The sequence below is a fragment of the Scatophagus argus genome, chromosome 21 (assembly GCF_020382885.2).
Source record: "Scatophagus argus isolate fScaArg1 chromosome 21, fScaArg1.pri, whole genome shotgun sequence".
In the NCBI taxonomy this organism is placed as follows: domain Eukaryota; kingdom Metazoa; phylum Chordata; class Actinopteri; family Scatophagidae; genus Scatophagus; species Scatophagus argus.
In genome coordinates, this window is record NC_058513.1 from 18,481,053 (window position 1) to 18,493,273 (window position 12,221).

The following is a 12,221-nucleotide window of genomic DNA, read 5'->3' on the forward strand; positions in this document are numbered from 1 at the left end:
AGTTGTTAGACAGCTAACTATGATCATGCTAACTTGGTAGGAGTTTACTGTGATGTCTCTTTTTTGGGGCAGGTGGAGGACATTTTAGCTCTTGGTATCTGCACCGAGCAGACCAAACTATTGACTGTGACATCCCTGCAAGAGTGCGAGTCCTTTGTGAGCAGAGTGCAGTTTCTCCAGCCATGTCTGGACAGAGCGTTTGGTCAGAAGTACAGTGCCCTCTGTAGCCCCAGCTGTCTGCAACATCTGGACTCCATCAGGTGAGTCTGGAGAGATGTGAGTAAAAAAGCTTGTTTGTGTGTGTTTCAAGGTTTATTTATAATCAATTTGCCGTTTCAGGTCTTTGTGGCATGGGATGCTGATTGTAGCATCTTTCATCCAGCACATCGTTTTTAAAGTTAAACAGAATGATTCAAAATTGAGCGAAGTGGCCCTCAGACACTGCAACCTCCACCTGAATGTAAGTAAAATAGTCTTAAGGTTTGTGACTTCGCTGAGGTGATAAGCCTCTCGGATCATGCCTGAAAAGTAAAATTGTTGGGAGATGGATGGAAAAAAAGCAGTTTTGTCCTCATTTTCTAACAGCTGATGCAGGAGTCACCAGATCTGAGGAGTGTGGACACACTGAAGCTGCTGATCCGGATCCTCAATTCTCTTCACGATGAGTGTATCAGCAGGGATCTGAGGTCAGGTCAATTTGTATTCTGCCTTTCAGTTCCAAGGGACATCCTGACCTATTCCAATAAGCTTTAGTTTGAATAGTACATCAGGAAGAAGAAGAAACATTTCCAATTCAGTACAAGACTCAACCAAGTGTGATGTGATGTGCGATGTTTCTCTTACAGTGCAGTAATTGTAATCTCTCATGATATTTTGTTCTGTAAAGGTTTGGCATTTCTTGCCCAATCTGCCTTATGGAGTTCAGAGAGCCGTCCATCCTGCCCTGCCATCACGTCTTCTGCTTGCCGTGTCTCCAGCTCTGCATTCAGCCCCACAGACATTCCTGCCCTAAATGCAGGGCAGACCTGCCACCCGACTTCAAGCCGACTTTTTCTCACACAATCAAGTGAGTTCAGAAAAATCCCTCATCGAAATTACAGCTCTGTTTAGCAAGGTGATAAATAATCGGTCGACAGGTAGCAATAGAGAAATGATTGGCCTTTGTGACTTAATTAACACTAAACCTTGTGGCTGTACCAGGTTAGAGCATGTAGTCAGTGCCAGTGGTTGCTTAAGCCAGAGAAAGGATGCAGGTCTTACCTGAACCCTGTGAAGCTGGACTAGATCCATTGCTGTGAGCTCTGTGGTTGGAGCTGTCAGAGTGTCCTCTTCTGTCACCTTTCAGGCTCTTATGGCTCGCAGCTCTGCATTGGTTTCAGTTTATATAAATTAGCGTCTAAGCACAGAAACAAAGTACTGAGTAAACTGAGGAGTCTGGTGGCCTGATGCTGTTGTCTGATAAGCCATCCTCTCAATAAAGTTTTTGTTGTCTTGGTTCAGGGCAGCACTTGAGCAGCAGGCAGCGATCAGGGACTGCTGTAACTCCTTCTTCCTGGAGGTGGTGTCCAGGTTCTGTCTGTCAGAGGGGCAGAGACCCGGAGATGAAGTGGTGGAGCTCCTATTCTCCTTACTTGTCTCTGCTAATGGTCAGTGACCCAATAAGTCAGTGATAATAACTGGAAAACTGAAACAAAAATGAAGGATTCACCTCTTTTATTTGACGTGGATTGTTTTGTGTGATGCAGGAGATGTATACAGGACCAGAGAACTCACTCCCTTCATGGAGTGTGTGGATAACAGTCCAGTGGTGCGATCGGTGCTGCCGAAACTGCTGCTGCAGCACAGGTGAGCGTGTGAATCCAGTGAGCACAGGAAGGAAAGTAAGTCACTCACAGTGTTGTCAAAAGCATCCAGACAGAAGAGACGTCACTGTTACCAATTCAGAAGAAAGCCGCATCCTGGTGTGGATGAGCTCATAGCCTTTGTGCATCAGGAGCAAACGCTGGACGGATGCCGCTGGTTACGGCGAGTTCCCTCAGAGTCCTGATGCTTATGCTAATAGTTGTGGGCTAATATCACAAGCATTTTGTTGCTAAATGTGGTAGCAGAGTTTAATTTGATAAGTTCATCCTCGATGGAAATGATAAAAGGCAAGCGGCAGCAGTTTAAACTGTTGAACAGCTTCATCCACCAGGCTGTCAGGATGCTAAACTCTGTCCACTGCCTCCCCCTCTGCCTCCGGACTGGAGCACATCCATTTACACAAGGACTTTGCCTTAGCTGTTTTGCACATAAAGACTCGTTCACTGTGTGTGACTGTATTTCCACTACTGCGTTATTGTACATAGGTTGGACTTTTATATTGTTATTTATTTATATTTTTATACTGCTATATTTTTATCCTTTTCTCTTTTTTTATTTAATTGCATGGCATTAGTACTAAGGTGAGAGAGAAAGTTTCGATTCTCCTGTATGTCCTGTAGTGAATTGACAATAAAAATCTGTGAATCTTTGGATCTTTGATATTGGGAAAGTATTTTTTCTCTCCTTAAGCTTTATTTTTTTAACCTGCAGTGGCCATGATAGGCCATCATCTATACTCAACAAAAATATGTGACATTTGCACTCACTGCATGTTTGTCTGTCAGTTTCGACCAGGTGAAGGCTCACATTCAGTCCTACCTGAAGAATGTGGAGGAGAATCTTCTGAGCAGGGAAGATCGGACTGAACTCTACCTGCTGTTTGTCAACTGCTTCCAGGTAAAAGACTCAAACTCCACCGTGTTTGTGCTTCTCGCATGAGCAGCACGTTCAGAGTGACGATAATCACGATCCTCGTTGTTTCTGTCGTTTTGGCCTCATGTTTGCAGGTAAGAATTGCTCGTCCCGTCTCACTGTTGACATTTTCTTCCGTGATAGATCGATAGATACTTTATTGATCCCGAGGGAAATTCAAGATTAACTACCATGGATTCTGTGCAAAAGTTGGATGTGTACGGTCCAGCGGAATGCCACGACTTGTTATTGATAATTTATTTTGTTATTTTTCTCAGGACTCTCTGTTGTGCTCTAAAGCTAAACAGAGTACAGAACAGCAAGGACAAGCAGAGACCAGATTCCTGAGCCGGATTGCCAGGAAACAGACTCCAGACAGACAAGAGGACCCAGCAGAGTTCCTGCTCAACATAGCCAGGCTGAGAATATGCCTGAGCAGCGCTGCACGGCTGCTGGAGAAAGCTGCAGCTCAAGGTGTTTGTTTCACTTAAATCACAGCAACGTCGTCATTTAGATTGTGCAACACTGTTTAATTGCACACTGCCTGCGATGATATTTGATGCATCAGTACAAGGATTGAAATGTATTTTATTGGACCATTCACAAATGTGTACCATGAGCCACGAAGATTTCTCTTCGGGAGTTTTCCATGCGTGTTGTGTGAAGTCATGTTCACAGAGAGGTTAGCAAATATGAATAACTTACACTATCAATATGTATTTTAATTTCATATTACGATGATGTAGGTTTTACAAATGTAAATGGTTTCCCCCCAAAAATGCATGTAAAGTCATATTTCTACAGGAATGTTGCCACCTGCTGGTTAAACCAGCTAAATGCTTGTAAAGCCTACACCATTTAATGTGGAATTAAAATGTGTATTTAAAGAGTCATTAAAGTTATGCACATATGCAAATTACCCAGTGTATTTTTGTGCATATCACTTTGTGAACAGGAAAATGTTGGTGTATTATGGTACTCATTTGTCCTCAGTAGGTGACAGCTGTTGTAAAGGTTGTAAAGGACACTGTCACCTTCTTGTGTTTCCTAATGAAATGCAGGCAGACAGTCGGTGGACACTCAGTTCCTGATGCAGGTGAGGGCGGTGTGTGAATACTCCAGGAACGACTGGCACAGGGTTTACCTGCTTCGAGTCCTGCACAGACTCTCGGGGTTGGACTGCATACTGTCCCTGATGAACACCCCGGACTGGAGATGGGTCTTCCCTCCAGACCTGCTTCGACTTCAGGTATCTTAGAACAACTCAGAGCTGCTCTTTCAATAACAAGAAAGTTTTTCTTTGTCGTCATGATACTTTGACGTTATATACAGTCACAATAGTTAACGTGACGTATATTGTGACATGCTCATTTTGATCATTTGATTATTTTCTGGGTTAGTTGTTTGGTTCAGAAAAGAAAACAGACAAATACTGAGACTCCCAAAAAGAAAAACTAAAAAAACACCTCAGGGATTATCAAAAGTAGCTGCCAGTTAATATTCTGTTGATCATCCAGCAGATAAACTGGACAGGGAACTGAGGCTTCTACCTCACACTAGCACACACCTGTACATGCATATTTATGCTCACATGCTAAACTGGCTTCTTATTTATTTATGTCCTTTCTAAGAATGTTTAGTTTTTTTATATTGTATTTGTCTTAGCCTATATATTCTACTCTTAGCCTATATATTATTTTTACTTAGCTTATATTTGTATTTTTTTATTCAACTTTTCATTTCATATTATTTTTTTAGAAAATGCCCTACCTATTGCTTCCGGGACCTGAGTCCTAATTTCTTACCATAAGCATGTAAATGTGAGCTGGTATGACAATAAAAGTTCCAACTACGTCACTCTGTTAACTACAACAATCTTTTCATTTGTCATTTACAAGGAAAAAACAAACAGTTAAACTTTCCTCTTTTCTTAAAGCGAATGATTCCAACTAACGTGGACCAGTTCCTCTGCTGTGGGACGCCTTACCGAGCCCTGAGAGACGCTGTGGCCCAGGTTCTGCTGGAAAACAGATCGGACACCTTCGTGACAGAAATCCAGGTCAGAGAGACTCGAGAGCTAACAGGAAGGCTGAGGACAACGTTAGTGTGGGTTTAAAAGGAGAACCGATGATCCTGCTTCACTGCTGTCCACAGACTCTGTCATGTCTCCATTTTCTAAATGTTTATATGCTTCTCATCAGGTCGGCTGGGTAATAAAAAGGCTGTCAGAAAGCTTGAAACTGATCGTTGAGTTTTTGGAAACGTGCTCGGATCGCAGTGCCAAAGCAACATTTTGTCTTTCCTTCTTTGTGTGTCATTTTTGATCACGTCCGTATTCTTCTGTTCCGTCTGTGTTGTTTCATCTTCTCTGTAGAAGCTGCGAGGTTCTCAGATCAGCCTCTTGGCCTTGGCTGTGTTCAGACAGGTCACCTGCCGCTACCGATCGTCTGACTTCAGTATTCATCCCTCTCCACAGGTCGCTACATGTTATGTCTTACGTGAAGTTTGTCTATTGCAGATTTTCTTCCTGTGTTTAACTTGTGGATCGACATAAATGTACAGGAGACGGCGAGACTGGAGGAGCTTCTGAAGAACGTCAGGTCAGAGCAGTTGAGGGATTTCTGCCGTGGACTCCTGTCGAATCAGATCGGCGGGGCGGATTCAGGCCTGAACATCAGCGGGGACCTTTTGGCTGACAAACAAACACTCCTGGAGCTGCTGGTCCATCTGGACTCTGTGCTCCTCAGTGGAAACCCTCTGCTGGCTCCTCTCTACCAGATAGCCTTCCAGCCTCAGAATGTGACCGTAAGATGCGGCTTATCTCCTTCTTAAAGGGGCACTCCACCAGTTTTACAAATGAGATTTCTTCTGTGGTGTCATATTGATATCATTGGGATTATCTCAGGTTGACCTTGGAGACATTTTTAGAAATGTTTAACTGCATAAACAGGATAAAAATTAGGAAGATGTTGATTATGTACATAAAAATTACATAAAATTATATTATAGAATTACAAAAGTTAAAATTACAAATTCATATTTTCTTCCATTTTCCTACAAGGACTCCTTCCTGCCCACCATGCCTGATGATCACACGACTGAAGCCAGTCAGTGGATGCGTAGAGAGGGGAACGCACAGCTGTACTGTAAGTATTTTGCATGATATCATCAACACTTCTGTACAAGCAGACCATCAGGATTTATATAATATCTTTATTTATCATTCACAGATTGTGCCAACGGTCATGCATGCTTTGTGGGAATGGTACGAGCTTTTATTGTGTTCCTCTTACCATTCATTAAGCAAAGTGAAATTCAATAAATAATGCATTATCTGCTTCTGTATTGCCCCATAGTGTGGTAAACCGATGGTTATATCAAAGTGTGTAGACTGTGGACTTCCCATTGGTGGACAAAATCATTCCCCAATCCCTGGATTTACTAAACACACAGGACAAAGGTATTCGTCTCTTCAGTCGTCCAATTTTGTGACAGAATTTTCAGTCAAATATTTGTGTTAAATTTGTGTTCCTCCTCATGTGTTTAAAGCGTCAGAGATCAAACTCGGACGGGACACGTATTAGGGAAGGCTCATCGGAGGTCTGAAGCCCCTGAGAGACAGATGACTTACGCTCAGTCGTGCATCCTGCGGTTGTTGACGCACCTCGCCATGCTTCAGGGCGCCATAACAAATCAAAGAGTGAGACTTCAGTTAGATTTGCACCAGATTTGACATGTCACAGGAACTATGTGATAATACTGTGGTGTTTTCTGTTGTAGGGAGTTGGTGACATGATCCAGCCGAGGCCCTGTGATGTTTTCAACTTCCTGTGGAGCCATCTTGAAAAAGACTTGCGCGTATTGGGGCAGACACTGGATCAGAACATGGACAACACGGCGGTTACACTTCATTTGATTCTCCATACCTGCACAGGATTCACTACAGGTGATACAGCCTTTCCTACAATTTTCAGCTGTTTCTATTGGCCCTTTCACACATGCAGTCTGTCGCTGAAATGTACAGGAACGTTTCCTGCACGTTGTCCTGTGTGAATGGTAGCAGGGAAGTCGTAACATCTGCTCAGACAGAAATGATCCTGAATGTAGCTGCATGTGTACAAAATGAAAATCACTAGTGGTACCTGAGAGGTTCTCCTCAGTAATTTATCAGGAACCGCATGTTGAGATGTGCCATATCTGTGCTGAATGTTATCAAAGGGTCCCGCGGCGCAGGACCGGATCTGTCCTCCAGACGAGGACGGCAAGAGTGGGAGAAGCTCTTCTGTGACTCTGCCATCAACCCAGTACTTCAAGTAGGGAATACAGTGTTTTTAAAAGCAGTGAATTCATTGATGTAACTGCAATCAATACTAGATACATTTTCATAAGGAAGACACAAAGACCTTTTGTGCTACAGGATGATAAGTCTTTGTCCCTCCTGCTTGTTTTTAGGATTTGCAGAAGAATTTGGCTGAAGCTCAGGACAAAATCGGTGAGGACGAAGGACTTGCCGGAAGCCCCCTGATGAAACTCCTGTTTGGGGATCCTGCAGACATGTTGTCCCTCCCCTCTGAGTGCCCAACACATCGCTCCTCTTTCTGGACTCTACCCGAGACGATGACAGTGGAGCGCTTCTCTCAGCTGGTGGGAGAACCACAGGGACGCAGCTCCTTACGTCTGCTCATCACGTTCCTCCAGAAGGTACCAATCTTCATCAGTGACATGAGATAATCAGACGGGTGTGCGCTTGTTCCGTGACTTCCCAAACTCAGGTCTCGTGTTAATGCATGTAACATGTTAGTTGCGGTCCTGACATCGGTGACATATTCCATCCATCCATCCATCCATCCATTTTCTATATCGCTTATCCGTCAGGGTCGGGGGGGGGGGCTGGAGCCTCTCCCAGCTGACTACGGGCGAGAGGTGGGGTTCAGCCAAACTCCAGTTCAGAGTGCTTGACATGTACTGACTCTGTTTGTGTGTGCTGGCCTCAGATTCACTGTGTGCGGCAGCTGCATCACCTGCCTGAGCTGGCTGCTCTGCAGTCAGACCTGCTGAGGGTGTTTCCTCTGACAGCACACTCGTCACCGCAGAGCATTGCTCAGCTGTTACAGCAGATACCCACAGGTGCATCAACATTTCATTCTGAAGTCAACCACAATGAAAGCGTGAACACACGCACTGACACAGACAGGCCTTTCTTATTGTCCGTGTTAGGATACCAGAAGAAGATGCTGCTTGAAAGAGTGGAAAGATTCATCAAGGTGTGGAACAGCCTCAGAGCAGAGGTGGCAAACAACTGTAAGCAAGTTCACATTATCGTGCGCACTTATTTATTAACACAGTGTTAATTGATTGGTATTGAATCAAATCAGACTGAAATGAGAAAGAATAATAATCATAATAATCATTCTTGGACTGAACCACATTCAGTGGATTTGGTGTGAAGCCAGAGCTGTGATTAGTTACTTCCTTCACTGCAGGACTTCATGTACTTTCTCCCGTGCCTGTTTGTACATTTAGCAGCAGACTTGGGTGTGGATGTGAACTTGTGTGAGAAGGAGGTGACGACTGAGAGCTCTGGGGAGTTTCTGACACTGAGTCGACATGGTCCGGGATCATGTCTTCGGACTCTGGTCGACCTCCTGTTGAAGACTCACAACAGCCTGGTGAGAGAGGCAAGGAGAGTGAGCGGTGAAGACAGGTCAGTCCCCCGTGTCCAGAGTCAAGTACTCCACATCCAGAGTCAAATGCAAAGGCTCTTGGCTGTTAGCACTGAATGAAAACATGATTGTAGGTTTCATCAAGAAAAACTTGCTTCCATCTGGAACATTATTGCCACCAGCCGTGACTCTGCACTGTTCTCACTGCTTTCTTATGTCCTGTAAAGTTATAAAAATATTTCATCAGTTATGTCAGAAATCATGTCATGAACTCATCTCATGAGCCTTCAGACTCATGTATATCATAGAAAGTGGACTTTGAAGATACTGCAGTATGTCCTCTTCTCACCCGCACCTGTAAATCCCTGTCATCTCAAGTGTATCCTCATGTGTTTCCAAATCTGTGATGAATACAGCAGATGGTAGATGTGCTCCTGTTTTATTTCTGCAGTGAATACAGTGTTCCTTTAGAGAGGATATCAGAAACCCAGCTGACCCTGTGCCACCCAGAAAGGGAGCTGCTGCCTCTGGTTTTAGTCCACTGCCACTATACCTTGAAGAAAGGAGGTGAGACAGACAGCAGCTACGATCTGCCAGGCATCCAAAACCAGCTGGCCCGTCGTTTCCTGGCTGGAAAACCACTCATCCAGGCGGTAAAAAATCCAAACTAATCATGTGCATGTGTCACGTAATAGCACACATTCTGCTCACCGGCACTGTTGTCCTCTCTGATCAGGACACGTCGCGGTACCTGATCCGACACCTGCAGGATTTCTCTGTGATTCTGGCTGAGGTCAGAGGCAAGATTCCCCAGGTAAGAATTTTAGGGTTTTATAGTACCAACGTCTGTATCTGGAACTGACTAATGCCAGCCCAGGAATGTTCATGGTACTTTCCCCTGTTGGATTTTGTGAGGCCACTTTGTTAGAGGTCAAATTCCTTCCCTCACACTCGTCTCGCTGGCCTGCTGACAGTTTCTCTGTCTGTACTGCAGGCACCGCTGAAAGGTTCAGTGTGCAGCACCATGAGAACTGTGCTGCGTTCATACACTGATGTCTGTGATGCTGTGTTTGTGCTGGAGATTGGCCTTCGCTTTCTTGGCAAGACCGGTGGGGATCCTCAGGGTCAGCTTTTGTCCTACCTCACTGACTCACTGCAGATGAACCAACAGATTTCCAGCTCTGTAGCCAAGGTAGAAACCTCCAAGCCCACAGCTATTTTCATTACAACACTGTTATGCAAAGAATGTGATTATGCTGATCTCCTTTTGTAAGCTGTTACAACAACCCAATCTATAAACCTCCCATTAAAAGATCACTTTTGTGTGTGAAAATATGTAAAATAAAAAAGTTAATGTTCAATCCATTAACGATGAATCGGTTTACATTGTAACTTACATAACAGCTAAAAACTTTATTCATTTCTGTAATACATGAGAATCTATTAGCAGACTACTGAAACCTGATCTAAGCAGTCACATTGGACGGGTTATTGATGTGAAGCACTGCAGTGCAGATGTTTGAATTCATTCCAGACTTCATCTGCATTTCTGTGCAACAGTAGTGTGACACTGACTGTGCAGATCTCGTGATGTTCACAGTGATGGATTACACAAGTCAAGCAAGTCGCACAGGTTTTCTGTACAGAAATGACTGAAAAATGACTGGCTGCAGCAAAAGAAAAAATACATGAAAACACTTAAAACTGTGCAGATCACATTCAGAAACAGTCAACTAAAATGTGAGCTAAAGAGGCCTTTTGAATCATCAAATCTCTCTTTTTTCTTTTTCATTTTAGAGTCTTGGAGAGATCAGACTGGAGCACAGCATATTCACCTGGCAGCTCCTGACGTGTTGGAAGTCTGAGCTTATGCTGAGCAGAGAGCAAGTTAGTGTTAATGAAACGCACAGAAGAATGACTCTCTTGTTCTCAGTATATATCAGAGTCAACCACAAGTCCACTCATTCCTGTCATTCAACTCAGTTGCTTGACTATGTACTTAATAATATTGTGTAATTGTGTGATTAAGTTTGACAGTATATTTGGCTGACATTAGAAACATACTGGCTGTGTATGCATAGTGGTTTTGTACATCTTACAAAATGCTTCACAAAACTGGCTGCACAAATGGCAAGTTAACCTCGTCACTTATTTGTTCCCATCCGTAATTGGTTCTGTTTTTGTCTCAGTAAAAAATACAAAATTAGTTTCTCTCCCAGTTCTGTGGTGGCTTTTACATCTGTCCATTAGAATTTGCATTTTCTCACGCTGAACATTACTTCATATATTATATGGAATCAAGGATACAAAACAAAACTGTGTGGAAATTAGTCATCAGGATTCCTAGGAAGTATGGATTTTGATTTTAGTAATTTCCAGGCAGTTATCTTGTCAGTTATTTGACATAATAGTCATAACAAACATAATAGTGGCTGACCCCAAACCCCATCAGTTTTCTGTGCTGTAATTTGTTAAACTGCACGTGCCCAGAGTTTGACCCCAATAAAAACTGAATTTGAAGAACTGCACTGCAGTTTCTGCTTCAAAGCTGCGTGTTGTTGTCATCACCTTAAACTCTGATTACACTTAACTGATGATCTTGTTTCAGGATCCGTTTCAGAGGCTTCCCTCAAAGTTCCAGCAGAAGCTGTCTGACGAGAAGAGGAAAGGGCTGAAGGGTTTCTTCGCTGTCACAGATGTTGATGCTTTTTCTTTGGAGCTGCATGAAATTCTGCTGCTGAAGACGAGTGATGCAGTGCCTGGCGAGGCTTACCAGCCACAGTGGGAGTAAGCACAAGCCATTTGTAACCCCCCTCCTCCTTACCATTTGTAAGGTTAGAGTCTTTAAGAGGCAATGCACCAAATGGTCAAAAAAACCCAAAACGTTTGCATTATTGACATTTATTCCCCAGTATACCCAAGAAGTGTTTTCTTTACAGAAGAATTCATGGTAAGCTCGTGAATGTAAGAAGTGTGCCTATTGTCAGTTCAAAGATTACCACCCCAGTCTGAAGGAATCCATTGATCCTAGACAGCTTTAATCAGAGTAAAGTGTGGAGGTCTCACCCGGGCCTCTCCCTTGGGATTTGGAGCCTATTGACATCCAGGACCAGAGCGTGACCCCTCCAGGCAGCCATCTGTCAGGAGAAGGGAGCTTAAGTAGTATCTCCTCAGCTGCAGGTCATTTCTGTTGAAGCAGCTGCTGGGCAGGGAAGTGAATAGGAATGCCTGTGGAGAAAACAATGGATGCAGTGCTAACAGTTGTTTTCTTCATGCCCTCCCTCCCTGCTGTCTGCAGCATCAGGTACACCATAGAGAGCCATTTGGAGCAGAAGGACCTTCCACCTCTGCTGGGGCTGGAGTCTTTATCAGAAGATATCACCCTCGGACAAGCGGCTGACGTGTGGAGGGCGGCTGTAGAGTTTAAGAGAAGATAAATTATGTCTTCAGACAGCTAAGGGGACTTGCTGACTGACTGTACTTAATGCATTTCATATGTTCGAACATGTTCATTTAAATATGCCTTTCTGTGGTGTAAATATTGTCAATGTTGAAATTTTGAGATGTCTGAAAGGTTCAAATGAGAGAGAAAGTTGCTTAAAATTGAAACAGGGCCATTTATATTCCATTATATCACGTTCAATTTGTTAATGACGTTCCAGGGAACAATTAATAAATTAACTATGAATGAACTACTACTACTTTGTTTTCCGTCAAAGTGTTTCCCAACACAGAGCTAAAGATGTCATTTTGCCATCACACCTCCTTTGCAAAGTCAACCAA

General features: G+C 43.5%; 1 protein-coding gene across 2 annotated transcripts in view; it reads left to right on the forward strand.

Annotated features, from left to right (window-relative positions):
- rnf213b (ring finger protein 213b) overlaps nt 1–12,130 on the forward strand; it is a 29,501-nt gene extending 17,371 nt beyond the window's left edge. For both annotated transcript variants that reach the window (XM_046376968.1, XM_046376967.1), the window contains exons 38-65: nt 73–260; nt 340–460; nt 586–686; nt 887–1,066; nt 1,501–1,646; nt 1,746–1,845; nt 2,649–2,760; nt 3,054–3,249; nt 3,837–4,024; nt 4,712–4,834; nt 5,150–5,251; nt 5,338–5,580; nt 5,837–5,921; nt 6,006–6,040; nt 6,132–6,235; nt 6,325–6,475; nt 6,556–6,721; nt 6,994–7,088; nt 7,228–7,476; nt 7,770–7,902; nt 7,993–8,076; nt 8,299–8,479; nt 8,890–9,091; nt 9,175–9,252; nt 9,433–9,630; nt 10,236–10,325; nt 11,047–11,225; nt 11,737–12,130. In XM_046376968.1, coding sequence (XP_046232924.1) covers nt 73–260; nt 340–460; nt 586–686; nt 887–1,066; nt 1,501–1,646; nt 1,746–1,845; nt 2,649–2,760; nt 3,054–3,249; nt 3,837–4,024; nt 4,712–4,834; nt 5,150–5,251; nt 5,338–5,580; nt 5,837–5,921; nt 6,006–6,040; nt 6,132–6,235; nt 6,325–6,475; nt 6,556–6,721; nt 6,994–7,088; nt 7,228–7,476; nt 7,770–7,902; nt 7,993–8,076; nt 8,299–8,479; nt 8,890–9,091; nt 9,175–9,252; nt 9,433–9,630; nt 10,236–10,325; nt 11,047–11,225; nt 11,737–11,875 — 3,969 coding nt within the window. In that variant the 3' untranslated portion in view covers nt 11,876–12,130. The remainder of the gene's footprint in view (nt 1–72; nt 261–339; nt 461–585; nt 687–886; nt 1,067–1,500; nt 1,647–1,745; nt 1,846–2,648; nt 2,761–3,053; nt 3,250–3,836; nt 4,025–4,711; nt 4,835–5,149; nt 5,252–5,337; nt 5,581–5,836; nt 5,922–6,005; nt 6,041–6,131; nt 6,236–6,324; nt 6,476–6,555; nt 6,722–6,993; nt 7,089–7,227; nt 7,477–7,769; nt 7,903–7,992; nt 8,077–8,298; nt 8,480–8,889; nt 9,092–9,174; nt 9,253–9,432; nt 9,631–10,235; nt 10,326–11,046; nt 11,226–11,736) is intronic.
- The last annotated feature ends 91 nt before the right edge of the window (nt 12,131–12,221 follow it).